Source organism: Pipistrellus kuhlii, unplaced genomic scaffold (assembly GCF_014108245.1).
Source record: "Pipistrellus kuhlii isolate mPipKuh1 unplaced genomic scaffold, mPipKuh1.p scaffold_m20_p_68, whole genome shotgun sequence".
NCBI lineage: Eukaryota > Metazoa > Chordata > Mammalia > Chiroptera > Vespertilionidae > Pipistrellus > Pipistrellus kuhlii.
Window position 1 is genome coordinate 291,297 of NW_023425571.1, and position 12,210 is coordinate 303,506.

A 12,210-nucleotide genomic window follows, 5' to 3' on the forward strand; every position below is an offset into this window, starting at 1 on the left:
GGGTGGGTCTGTGAGATCGGAAGGGGCGTGGGTATGGCGGCGGGACACTCCGATTGCTGAGAGGCGCCAGGGAGCCGGCCCTTCCCCGCGGGGGCGCTTGCCCGTCCTCGAGTCCATCCTGACCAGGTGCCCGCCGGGCCCGAGGTCTGCAGACAAGGTGCGGGCGGTGGAGTGGCGGGGCGGGGCCGCCGCGTGCTGAACCCCAGAATGGCGCCGAGACCGCGGCTTGGGTCCTTTGGCCGAGCGCTGGGCGCAGGGAGGGAGGGTGGTCCCGACGAGACCCCGGAAGGTGGGGGGGCTGCGGGGCCTGGCCTAGACCTGGGGGACGGACGGGGTTGAGTCGGATCCGCTGGGGAAAGAGGCGGGCAGCGATGGGGCGGGCAGGGGCGCTCCTGCAGGCCTCTGGAGGACGTGTGTGGCCGGCCCGGGAGAAGCCTGGGCTGGACCCGGACAGGGTGTTGCGGGCTTGCCCAGGGTCCTGGGATGAGCTCTCCCCGCAGCGCGGTGTGCGAGTGGTTGCACGAGTTCGTTTGGCAGGAAGGGAATCCCCGGAGAGCTGCACGTTCTCTGGGCCAAGGAGGGTGGGCGACTGGGGATGGCTCTGCCTACATCAGACTCCGGCCCCAGGTGCTGCCTGAACGAACGGAGGCCCCGCCATGGCCCAGCAGAGAGCCCTGCCCCAGAGCAAGGAGACGCTGCTGCAGTCCTACAACAAGCGGCTCAAGGACGACATCAAGTCCATCATGGACAACTTCACCGAGATCATCAAGACCGCCAAGGTGGGTGGGGCCGCCGTCTGCACCTGCTGGAAGGGACAGCGAGCCCAGGACCGCCCTGCTCTGGTCCCTTGGTCACAGAGCACCCAGGCCAGGGGGATACAGCTGCAGGGGGGCGGTTGGGGGCTGGACGATGACAGGTCAGCAGACACACAGGTCCCCTTGAGGCAGCTGTAGGGGACTCCCATCCGGATTGCCAGGCTCAGCCCCAGCGGCAGGGGCGGCGAAGGTTGGGCAGGGACTTGGTTTCTCAGTGCTTTGGTGTCCGAGTCCTGGGGCCTGGTGAGGACTGGATGGGTTGGTCTGTGCAGAGTGGTTACCCCGGGCATGGCAGCTACTTCCAAGGACTGCCACGGGGAAGGGGAGCTGGGGAGGCCCCTCGATGGGGGGGTGAGCCGTCAGCGATGGGCTCCGTCGGCTGCATCTTTGCATGACCTTTGCGGATCTGGGGACTCGAGTCCTCAGGAAGGTGAGAGCCAGCATCGCTCAGTGCTCTGCATGTCAGACTGTGTCCGGGGGGTTACTGTCCCATTTAATCCTCACAAGACCTTTTGAAGCAAGTGCCATTGTCCTCTCCATTTCCAGGGGAGGAAACAGGCTCAGAGAATTTAGTAACTTGCCCAAGACCATTCTGCTAATAACTGGCAGAGCCAGGAGGTCTGGCCCCTAGCCCTGACGCCAGCCCGCACCCTGGCAATGCCCCTGGGAAGCCCTGTGCAGTGGATGGGTGGATGGGGGCAGTTAATACCCTGGACTGGCTCCTCGTTTACCGTCTGAGACACACTGAGCAGCTCACTTCCTGTCCCGCCTCAGGTTTGCCCACCTGCAATCTAGAGGTGGCTGTCCAGGCTTCTGTGAGGAATTTTTTAAACTTACACTATTTTATTTTATTTTTCCCTCACCTGAGGGTATTTTTTCCATTGACTTTTAGAGAGAGTGGGAGGGAGAGAGACAAATATTAATATGAGAGACACGTTGGTTGGTTGCCTCAGGATTGAGCTTGCAATCGAGGTACATGCCCTTGACTGGAATTGAACCCAGGACTCTTCCGTCGGAGGGCCGATGCTCTATCCCTTGAGCCAGGTCAGCCAGGGTCAAGGGCTGAACACGGAGCCTGGCACCCAGGAACTGCTCCGTAAACGGTCAGTTTAAAAGGTCCTTATTGCCCTGGCTAGGGCAGCTCAGTGGGAGCATCGTCCTATGGACCCCAGTTTGATTCATGGTCAGGGCACATGCCCGGGTGGTGAGGTTTGGTCCCCGTGAGGTGTGTGAGGGGCAACCGGCGGATGTTTCTCTCTCCCTCTGAAATCAATAACAAGGTATTTTAAAAAAATCATTCTCTTTACTATCTGTCCCGTTTACTGAGTGCCCGAGCTGGTGACAGTGTCTGCACGGAGCAGGGCTCCAGGCTCCACCCCCCAAAAGGCGTGACAGGCCCTCCCTGCGCCTGGCGCGCAGTCAGCCTGCAGGCTCCCATCTGTCCTCTCCTTGGAGCGTGCTGTGCAGCCGCTGGGCCTGTAACAGAGACGTCCCTGTCTGTCCTAGATCGAGGACGAGACGCAGGTGTCCCGGGCCACTCAAGGCGAGCAGGACAACTACGAGATGCATGTACGCGCTGCCAACATCGTAAGTCACCAGGTGCCGGGCCGGCCCGGGCTCCAGCCCGGGGTCCCGGTGTGGTCTCCTGGGAGGAGGGCTGTCCGTGCAGCGTGAGGGGCGGGCTGTGCGGTGCCTGGGAAGGGTCGGCTCTTCCTGTTGACGAGAAAGCTCCCTGGATTCGTCATGAGAGCAGAGGCGAACGGGACCTGCGTGTGGTCCCTTCTGACGTCACAGAACAAGCACACCAGTCATTTTAGTAGGTGTGTGCCCACGGGTGAGAACACAGGAAAAGCTCCCACAGGAGCCCCCAGCTGGCGGGGAGCTGCCCTCGGGAGCCTGGGGTTCTGAGGCGGAATGTGCTTGCACAACCTGTGTGATGAGATCGCACCGCCAGCTCCGTGCCAGGGGCCCAGCGGGGTGGGGGTGGGAGCTGGTGCCACCTGCCGTCTCCCCGGGGCCGCAGTCGGGGTGCAGGGCGCTGTGGGCCCTGCCCTCGGAGCTTACCTCCTGGCTCTCCTCCTCACAGTGGCCCTGAGGTCAGGGCCGTAGCCCCACTTTGCCGATGGAAACGGAGGCCATGGCTTGCCGGCATCCCGCCCGGGGAGACGGTGCCGCCGCGCCCTCACCGGCCTGCTCTGGCCGTCCCGCAGGTCCGAGCCGGCGAGTCCCTGATGAAGCTGGTGTCCGACCTCAAGCAGTTCCTGATCCTGAACGACTTCCCATCGGTGAACGAGGCCATCGACCAGCGCAACCAGCAGCTCCGGGCGCTGCAGGACGAGTGCGACCGCAAGCTCACCGCGCTGCGAGACGAGGTCTCCATCGACCTCTACGAGCTGGAGGAGGAGTACTACTCGTCCAGGTACCGATAGGCTGCACCGGCCGGGCCGCGGCCCCAGGCTCGTTTCCGAACCCTGCCTGGTCCCAGCAGAGCCCGGGCCGGTGTCAGCACACCTACCGGTCAGAGCGTGCGACCAACAGACACTTCCCGCCCACCGGGCCCTGGGCCCTGGGGCGAAACTCAGAACTTCCAGGCTCGGGAGGCCAGCGCCAGCCCGGGCCCCTGCCTCTCTTTGGACCTGCCTGTCTGAGGCGGGGCTGGTTCCATGTGGGCATCACCCGGCGCCCACGCTGTGCGGGTGCGGGGTCCTGGGAAGGAGGGGGGGAAATCCCAAGGAGCGGGGGCTCAGCCTTGTCCCCAGAGCCCCCTCCACGCCAGCCAGGCAGTGCGCAGGGATACAGCGTGGGCGGCCCGTCACCCAGCCCCTGTGGGATCCTGAGACCTGAGGCCTTTGGGAAACCTTAGTCCTCGTGTAACTGCGGGGAACCGAGCCGGGGAGCCTTGTCCTCAGTTCCCATTAGCCCGTCCGCAGACATGCAGCCGGGCCCTGGCGCCCCCCCAGAGCGGTCCCTCCCGGGCAGGTTCCCAACGCTCCTGCTGCCCCGGGGGAGCCATGCAGGGGCCACGGAGGCCCAGAGCCAGCGTGCCCTGTGGTCTGGGGCGTGGTTCCCGGCCTTGGGTTCAATGTCACCTGCACGGGCCTGCCCAGCGTGGCCTCTGTGGGAAGGGACGTTATGTCACTGCCTGGCTGGAGTGGTTCTAGACTTTTCCAGAGTGTCTGGGACCCATCGGCTCAGCAGACTTCGGAGAAGTTTCCCAAGTGGGTCCCCATCTCGGGTGCTCAGACCCTGCTGGGGACATGGCCCGGTCACTGGTTTGGAGCCCGTCATCCCTACGGGCCAGGGTCTGGCCTGAGCGGCCACAGGGCAGCGATTCACCCTGCCTGCCTCCGGAGGGTGAGGCCAGGAGGAGCAGACCTGCCCAGGTCACTCAGCGGGCCTGAGTGCCAGGCTTCCACACCTGCCCGTCAGCGTCTGGCTCACCCACAGGGGTCCTGGGCCTGCCCGGTGGCCCCTCTAGCATTTAAATTCCTCCCTCCGTGAGGGATGTGTACCCTCCCTGCTTACCCCCGGCGTGCGCCACCTGAACCCCCAGTGCTCAGCCCCCTCCACCCTCCGCAGCCCCGCTCACCCAGCTCCTCGCTTGCTCGGCCGCTTTCCACCCGTTACTTTCTATTTGTCTGCCTCTCCCTCTGCTGTCCTCGGGCCACTGCTCTGTGACCAGGGAGGTTTCTGAGACTGAAAGCGGAGGGTGGAGTGAGGGAGCAGCCACAGGAGGGCAGGGCGGTCGGGAGAAGGGCCGTCAGCCCCCAGACCCCGTGAGCTGTGCTCTCCCCTGCACCCTCACCCGCCTCCACAGCGTGATGGCGGGGAGAGGGGGGCGCGTCAGGACGAACACCAGGGCCTCTGTTCCTGTCACCGTCCAGGCTCTGCCCCAGCCAAGGAAGACCCAGAAATAAGACGGGGTCTCTGCCTCAGGATTCTTGCCAAGTGTAGGAGCCGGAGCCACGGGCTCTGGATGCTGCCTGCCACTACCAGTGACGCTGGCCACGCCCCGCACAAGATGGGGTGGCAGCAGGGGCTAGGACAGCCAGGTGATTCTCAGACAGGGCGACCGACACCTGCCAGATCAGCAGAGGGACCTGCTGGGGCCACACAGACCTGCATGGGCTGGTCCCGGACAGCCCCCCGCCCTTTGGGGTTCCCATGTACCTCCCACTCAGCCAGACCTGCTTGAATGAGGGCCCACCCAGAGGGGAGAGGCAGGTGGATCCGGTCTGTTTTCTTAACTCTGCTCCTGTGTCGCTTTCCCTCCCTGGCGCCCCTCTGCCTGCTCCTGTCTCCCGGGCCTCTGGTGGTGGAAAAGCTCCAGTCTCTGCGAAGCTAACGATCTGCCTCTGTGCGAAGCTTACTGGAGGCTGGACCTCGACTCAGACGCTGCCGATGGCCTCACGGCCCCGCTGCGGGCCTCCCCAGAGCCCAGCGCTGGCCCCCTGCAGGCCGCCGCCACCACCGCCCACTCTCACGCTAGCGGGCCTGGCCCCACAGAGCACGCCTGAGCCTCCGCTCTCCACCAGCCCCTGGGATCTTAGCAACAAAGCCTGGCGCCCAGCCTCGGCTCCCGCTGGGGAGCTGCTGTGCCTCCTTGGGAATCCCATCGGCCCAGCAGGGACAGCCCACCCAGGAGGGTGGATGGGAGCAGTCCCCCCCGTTTCCAGAGTGGCCCACTCTTCCTGGAGTCCCCTCTGTTCACTGCCCTCTGGGCTGCTGGGTGTAAGGAAGTCTAACAGCCGGCAGACAGGATGCTGGGACCGAGCCTGCTCTTAAAGTGGGAGGGGGCTCTGCGTGGCCAGCCCCAGCCAAGTCCACACCAGGCCCCAGGCAGCCACCAGGCCGCCTCGCCCCGAGTCCCTGCAGAGCTGGGGCGGGGCCTGGCTGGTTCTGCTGCACACGTTCTGGTGGTTCGCCTTTTGTGGAGACTGCTGAATAAAAACAGCACGCCTGTGGCTCTGCCTGGTTCTTCTGTGCTCACACCTGACCGCCTGGTCACCTTGACCTCCCAGTGGCTGGGGTCCTGGCTGCATACTCCCGCAGCCCAGCACCGCCTGGGATCTAGATCCTTGACAGGAATGAATGAATAAAGCGCTGAATGAATGAAACACTGCCCTGTGTTGCATGTTGTGCCACCCCGACGCCTGCACTCTGGTCCCTTCTAGTCCTCACTGCACCCAAGTCTGTTGTCACTGGCACGTCAGGGAGGAGATGACGGGGGGATGACGGGGCCACTGAGCTGGGGGGCAAAGGGCAGGAATCCCACATGGAGCCAGAGGCCCAGTGCCCTGTGCCAGGTCAGCTGAGGAAGGGGGGCCGGGGCTGCAGCCCTGGGCCCTGTCAGACATGCTCCATGGGGGAGGCCTCGTCCTGGGGTGTGGAGGAGGTAGCGAACTGCCCACCATCCCGCCTCAGGAGTGGGGGGGACACAGCTGACCCATCTCAGGTCCCAGAGACCGCGGCCAAGCAGAGGCACCAGAGCGGGTGGCTGGGGAGTTGCTCCCCTTGGCCTGTGCCCCATCGGCAGGATGGAGGCCACCTCTTCCCGCAGGGTTTTATTTTTTTTTATTTTTTCGTTCTTTTTTTTTCTTCCCGCAGCGTTTTAACTGGGGAAGTAACTTGCACTGGACCTCAAGGCGAGAGAGATTTCACCACCAGGAGTGCGGGAGGGGGGAGACGGGAGGGAGCGGCCTGCCCCAGCCCTTCCTCCGGCGCATTCCCCGCGACCGCCCTGCACACATCGACTCAGCGCCCCTGAAACTGTAAGGCCTGAAAGACCCCCGGTCCAAAGGATGAGCGGCGACCCCAAATCAAACGCAGAGCCCGAGTCTTGATGCAAAGAGCAGGAGGTTTATTCCAAGCGCTGCGCAGGGACCCACAAGCAGCAGTCCAGAAAAAGACTGCCGCTTGAGAGCCCTGAACAGAGGTTAGTTACAAGCTTTTATAGGCAGAAACCACACGCAGGTGGCCTGGGGAAATTGGCAAATTGGCCTGGGGAAATGCAAACATAAGGTTGAGATTGCAATCTCTTGGCCGTTTCCCGGGCAGTTAGAAACAGGCCTGACCTTACAAAACAAAGAATGAGGGCGCAGTGTGTGCCTTCTTCCCCCTTCCCTCCCCCGTCCGGCACCCCGAGTGCCGGGACCCGCCGGCCCCGCGTGGCGCGCAGTCCTATCCGAGCCGAGGCGGCCCGGCCAGCCTCCACCGGGGCCCGCGCCGCCTACTGCCGCCGGAGGCCACGCCCACGGGCCCTGCTCCGCCCGCGGCCCACAATGCAATGCGCCCCGCCCCGCGGCCTCTTTCGGTGGAGCCAGGCGTGTCCAATCGAGCTCCGCGTGGTGCGACTCGGCGCTCGACTGGCGGCGCCTGCGCACGTGGTGTTCGGGGCGAGCGGCGTCGCGGCAGCGACCTGGGCTGTTCGGGTCGCGCCGGCGGGGAACCGGGTGTGAGTCGCAGGGAGACCGGCCCGGACCTGGGACGCTGTCCTCGCGTGACCCGGAGCAGCACCCCGAGCCTCCGGCCATGGCCTCCCTGCTCGCCAAGGACGCCTATCTGCAGAGCCTGGCCAGGAAGATCTGCTCCCGGCCCAGCCCCGAGCCGCGCCAGCGCAAGCCGGGTAAAGCGCAGCCCGCGCGGGGCCGGGAGGCCTTCGGAAGGGGCCCCTCCCTGCGCGGCCTGCACCTCGAGGAGCTTGTGGGGCGGGGGCTAGACACGTGTGTGCGTGAAACGAGCATGTAACACACTGAAAGGAAATACAAGTGACGTTTCGTGTCCCTGGTGGGCGGGCGTGTCAGCCTGGGGTGCGCGGGTTTCAGCGCCTCTGCCCCCCAGGGTCTCCCTTGAATGGCGGTGTGATGAATGCCCTTGAGGCGAAGTCTGTGTGTGAACCCAGCACGCAGTCTCACCGCCGGGTCTCGAGTGGCACGTTGACCAGGGTTTTGATTCGTGTGGCCAGTCTAGGGAGTTTGTGTTCTGAGCTCTGCGGATAGGATCCTGGGACCCTGCATCCTGGTTCCCTTGGGCATCCTTCTGGGATCAGAGCCTGTGCAAGCCCTCCTGCCTGTTGAATGGGCCGCAGAGATGGGGTCAGCTTTGCTGTCTCGCTTTGTTTTCCAGGGGGCAAGACTCAAGGCTCGGACGCTGCCGGACCCCCAAAAAGGAAGAGGAAGCGAGCCCAGAAGAAACCCCGGGAGCAGGGGGAGCAGGCCGTGGAGTCCAAGGCCCGGGCCCAGGGGGAGAAGCCCCGGGCAGCTTCCCAGACCAGGAAGCCCCTGGCAGTCAAGCAGGAGAGGGCCTCTGGCTCCCCTGGGGTCCCTGCAGGTGAGGAGCTCCCCGCAGACACGCTCCCCTCTGGTCATAAGAAAAGGTGTCGTCAGGCACTGGGGTAACTACCGGGGACTCCCCAAAGGGCGGGCCTTCAGAGGACAGATCACAGAGGCTCTGGGGGGATGGGATCCCAGGATGTGCACGGTGGTTCCAGGCCAAATGGTGACGGGGATCTGGGTCCCAGCAAGGCTGTGAGGACCCGGAACAGCTGGGCTTCAGGGGTGTCGCTGCCTCAAGCCTCTGAAGGGGCGTCGTGAAAGCTGACGTTCAGGGGCGCACAGGCTCAGCAGCTGAAAAAACGGAAGATGGGTTTGGCCTGTAGGAAGCGTCTTATCCTAACACGGGAATGTCCTGACCCCAAGGGTGCCGGGCCCCTCCAGGCTGAGGCGGTGGTGGGACTGAGTGGGACTGCCTTGAAGGTCCATCAGCGGCCACCATGGGAGGCGGTGCGTGAGGCTCAGGCCTCGGAGCTGGGCCGGGGGCGGGGAGTCTCCCTCAGCCTTCTGGTCCCTTCCTTGCAGGCCGCCCCGCCCCGGAGCCTGACTCCCTCTTCGCGCTGGACGTGCTGCGGCAGCGGCTGCACGAGAAGATCCAGGAGGCCCGGGGCCAGGTAGGCGGGAGAACGCGGTGCGGGGAGCAGGTGGCGGCTGCAGTGCCCCCCTCTGCGGGCCCACGGGGCTCTGTCTGCCGGGAGCCTCGGTCCCCAGCGTCGCCTGCCTTTTGCCTCCGGGACGCTGCCGCCTTTGCTGAACTCAGCCGGTGGCGCTGCGGGGGTGGGGATGTCGGTGCGGCGTGGGCAGGCGGGCCGGGCTGAGGGGACCTGAACCAGCCTCCGCGTCTCTGAAGGGCACTGCTGGCCCTCACTCTGACTGGGCCACCGCTGCCCTTGTGCTGGGGACCCCCCAGGCCTCTCGCTGTGTGGGGGGCAGCGCCCACTTTCCGCACTGCCCTGGGGCCAGCCCAGAGCCGGTTCCTAGAGGTCAGTCCGCTCCAGGCCCTGCCTTCCTGCCGGGCGTCTGGGCCCTCGTGTTGGCCAGGGGGTCGGCGGGTAGGGGGTGGAGGGTGAAGGCTGTTGGGCTTGTCACAGAGCAGTGTCGTGGTCTGAGCGGACACCGGTGCCGAGGTGGCCTTGGCCCCCGGGTCTGCACAGGGGTGGACTGTACAGGGGTGGACTGGACTGGGGTGACTGCACAGGGGTGGCCGGCATCTGCGAGGCGGGTTACGGGGGGATTTGGGAAACGGAGTCTGTAAAGCTCCCTGGTCATTGCCTGGGGGTCCCCTTGTCCTGCGCGGGGGTTTCCTCCCCAGCCCCTGCCTGAGCCCCCGCGGGGCGGGGCGGGCCGGGAGTGGGGGGACAGTGACCGGCTTTCCCTCCAGGGCGGCGCCCAGGAGCTGTCCCCCGCGGCGCTGGAGAAAAGGCGGCGGCGGCGGCTGGAGCGGGACCGGAGGAAGCGGAAGCGGAGGGAGCTGAGGGCCCAGAAGAAGGCGGCCCAGGCCCCGGGGCCCGCGGAGGCTGCGGCGCCGGCCCCCGAGGCACCGGGCCCGGAGGTGGGGCAGGCGGCGCTGCTGTTCAACAAGGTGAGGCCATGAGGCCGGCGGGGGCGGTGCGGGGGCAGCGGCGGGGGCTGCGGTGACCGCGGTGACCGGGCCCTCCCCGCAGGTGGAGGCGGCGGCGGAGGAGGAGGCGGCGGCGGCGGCGGGCGGCCCGGCCCAGCGGCGGCGGAGGCTGCGGGGCCCGGCGCCGCTCACGGGCAGGAACTACCGGCAGCTGCTGGAGCGGCTGGCGGCGCGGCGGGCGCGGCTGGCGGCGCTGCGGGAGCGGGACGAGGCGGCGGCGCGGGCGCAGGAGGACCGGGCGCGCTGGGCCTCCGCCCTGCACCGCGCCGAGGGCGTGCGCGTCCGCGACGACGAGCGGCTGCTGCGGGCCGCGCTGCAGCGCAAGGAGCGGCGGCGGGCGCAGCGGCGGCGGCGCTGGGAGCGGCGCGCGGCGCACGTGGTGGGGACGATGCAGCGGCGGCAGGAGCTGCGCCGCCGGCACCTGCGCCGGAGGCGGGCGGCCCGGGCCGAGCGGCGCCTGGACAAGGCCCGCAGGAAGGGCCGCGTGCTCCCGCAGGACCTGGAGCGCGCCGGGCTGGCCTGAGGGCGCCCCGTCCGCACCCGCCCCCGTGCGGGCCCCGCCGCTGGGAACAGGACCCGGACCCCGGGGAGGGCGAACCAGTGGGCGCCCGCCTTCTCTTGTGAAACCGGGGAGCTCCCCCACCCCCCGGGGGTGGGGTTCAGGCCGAGGAGAGCAGTGTGGAGGCCCGGGGACTTGGGGCGCTGGGTACCCCCATCCCTGCCGCGGCCCCGGAGCAGGAAGGAGGCCTGGTGGCCGCCCGCTCAGTCTAAACTCACTTGGGAGACAAACGCCCAGCGCCTGTGGCCCCCCCAGATGGAGCTGCCGGCGGGTCCCGGGGAGCGGAGGGGTGGCCCCAGGCGGGACTGGAGTGGGGTGGCTGAGTTTACCTGTAAGGTGACCGTATGCACGTTAAGAGCCCTGGGAGGGAGGTGGGCTGAAGGCGGTGGAACAGCCCAAGCCCGCAGGCGGGGGCATGAGTGCAAGTGGAGAAACTCGGTGGGTTTGGTGGGAATGTGGATTCTATTCCGGTGAAGCTGTTAATAAATTCTTTTTTTATATATATTTTATTGATTCTTTACAGAGAGGAAAGGAGAGAGAGAAACATGGGTCAGCTGCCTCCTGCACACCTCCTACTGGGGATGTGCCCGCAACCAAGGTACATGCCCTTGACCGGAATCGAACCCCGGACCTTTCAGTCCTCAGGCTGACTGGTTTCGGCGATAAATTCTTTTGACAAAACCCCAGCGATGAGCTGTGACTGAGGGAAGCTAGGTGGCGGTGCCATTGGACAGGACTCGGGCGGAAAGCGCCTTGAGGGGTGAAGGCTCGCGGTGCCAAAGGGGGTTCCGCCAGCAGCCCCAACCTGGGCCTGTACAGCTTCCGGCTGCTGAGCAACAACCGCAGGGAGACCACCGTTCTCGGAGGAGAGTTTAACATCTCTTAGGAGTTCGTTCCCGGCAGACAAAGCCGGTGGGTGCGAGCCGTCTGGTGGCCAGTTCGCGGGTGTGCTCACAGTGGATGGAGACCTCCCTGCCAGGAACTGCTGGGAGCCCACCCCCTTGCGTTCCCAAGGGTGCCTGCAGACAGTGTGGCCTGGCCGTAGCACAATTCCCTTTAAAAATGTAAGAGCCGCCCTAGCCAGCTCGGCTCAGTGGATAGATCGGACTAAAGGGTCCCGGGTTCCTTTCTGGCAAGAGCGTGTATTTATTTCAGTTTCAGGCTCCCCCCTGGTCAGGCTGCGCACAGGAGTCAACCAATCAATGTAATCTGTGTTCCTCTCACATCGTTTCTGTCTTTCCCTCTCTGTTCCACTCTCTAAAAACCAATGGGAAAATATCCTCCGGTGAGGACTGAAAAGTGAGTTCACTGTTGTCCAGCTGGCATGGCTCAGTGGTATGAACCAGGAGATCATGGTTCGATTCCCGGTCGGGGCACCTGCCCAGTTTGTGGGCTCGATCCCCAATGTGGGGCCTGCCGGAGGCAGCCAATCAGTGATTCTCGTCATTGATGTTTCTCTCCCTCTCCCTCTCTGAAATGAATAAAAATACATTTTAAAAGAAAGAAAAGGACGCCCTGGCTGGTGTGGCTCAGTGGATAGAGCGTCGGCCTGCAGACTGAAGGGGCCTGGGTTCAATTCCAGTTAAAGGCACAGGCCCCTAGCAGGCTCGATTCCCAGTGGGGGACTTGCAAGAGGCAGCCAATCCATGATTCTCATCATGGATGTCTCTCCTTTCCTCTCTAAAGTCAATAAAAAATATATGTTTTTTTAAAAAGAAAGGAAAGGAGAAAAGGGGGTTTCCTCATCTTTATAGATATGAATAAATGGTATCATTTGAAGATGAAAATTCAAGTAATGGCGTAAGTTTATTCAGAGTAAACATTTTAGACACAAATTGATTATATTGGGTTGGGTGGGAAAAGAAGTACAAAGGAAGGCCGAAA

General features: G+C 64.7%; 2 protein-coding genes across 5 annotated transcripts; both read left to right on the top strand.

Annotated features, from left to right (window-relative positions):
• The first annotated feature begins 30 nt into the window (after positions 1-30).
• MED22 (mediator complex subunit 22) lies at positions 31-5,932 on the top strand. 3 transcript variants are annotated; one of them, XM_045575182.1, is made up of 5 exons: positions 31-157; positions 628-779; positions 2,322-2,414; positions 3,026-3,234; positions 5,140-5,932. In XM_045575182.1, the coding sequence occupies exons 2-5, from the start codon at positions 657-659 to the stop codon at positions 5,330-5,332; spliced, it is 618 nt and encodes a 205-aa protein (XP_045431138.1). In that variant the 5' UTR covers positions 31-157; positions 628-656; the 3' UTR covers positions 5,333-5,932. The 3 variants fall into 3 exon arrangements, with proteins under 3 accessions (XP_045431138.1, XP_036276317.1, XP_045431139.1); XM_036420424.2 differs by having other exon boundaries at positions 32-157; positions 2,322-2,402; XM_045575183.1 differs by having other exon boundaries at positions 44-144.
• Positions 5,933-7,229: 1,297 nt separating this feature from the next.
• SURF6 (surfeit 6) lies at positions 7,230-10,826 on the top strand. Of its 2 annotated transcripts, none has more exons than XM_036420428.2 (5): positions 7,230-7,440; positions 7,941-8,147; positions 8,675-8,760; positions 9,528-9,728; positions 9,811-10,826. In XM_036420428.2, the coding sequence occupies exons 1-5, from the start codon at positions 7,347-7,349 to the stop codon at positions 10,288-10,290; spliced, it is 1,068 nt and encodes a 355-aa protein (XP_036276321.1). In that variant the 5' UTR covers positions 7,230-7,346; the 3' UTR covers positions 10,291-10,826. The 2 variants fall into 2 exon arrangements, with proteins under 2 accessions (XP_036276321.1, XP_045431136.1); XM_045575180.1 differs by having other exon boundaries at positions 7,941-8,144; positions 8,672-8,760.
• Positions 10,827-12,210: the final 1,384 nt, after the last annotated feature.

Excerpts from the sequence above, each read along its gene's own strand:
- MED22 (XM_045575182.1), top strand. The coding sequence starts at position 657 with ATGGCCCAGCAGAGAGCCCTGCCCCAGAGCAAGGAGACGCTGCTGCAG. Across the intron at positions 780-2,321 it reads AGATCATCAAGACCGCCAAG|ATCGAGGACGAGACGCAGGT; the intron begins GTGGGTGGGGCC and ends TGTCTGTCCTAG. Across the intron at positions 2,415-3,025 it reads CCAACATCGTAAGTCACCAG|GTCCGAGCCGGCGAGTCCCT; the intron begins GTGCCGGGCCGG and ends GCCGTCCCGCAG.
- SURF6 (XM_036420428.2), top strand. The coding sequence starts at position 7,347 with ATGGCCTCCCTGCTCGCCAAGGACGCCTATCTGCAGAGCCTGGCCAGG. Across the intron at positions 8,761-9,527 it reads TCCAGGAGGCCCGGGGCCAG|GGCGGCGCCCAGGAGCTGTC; the intron begins GTAGGCGGGAGA and ends CTTTCCCTCCAG. Across the intron at positions 9,729-9,810 it reads CGGCGCTGCTGTTCAACAAG|GTGGAGGCGGCGGCGGAGGA; the intron begins GTGAGGCCATGA and ends CCCTCCCCGCAG.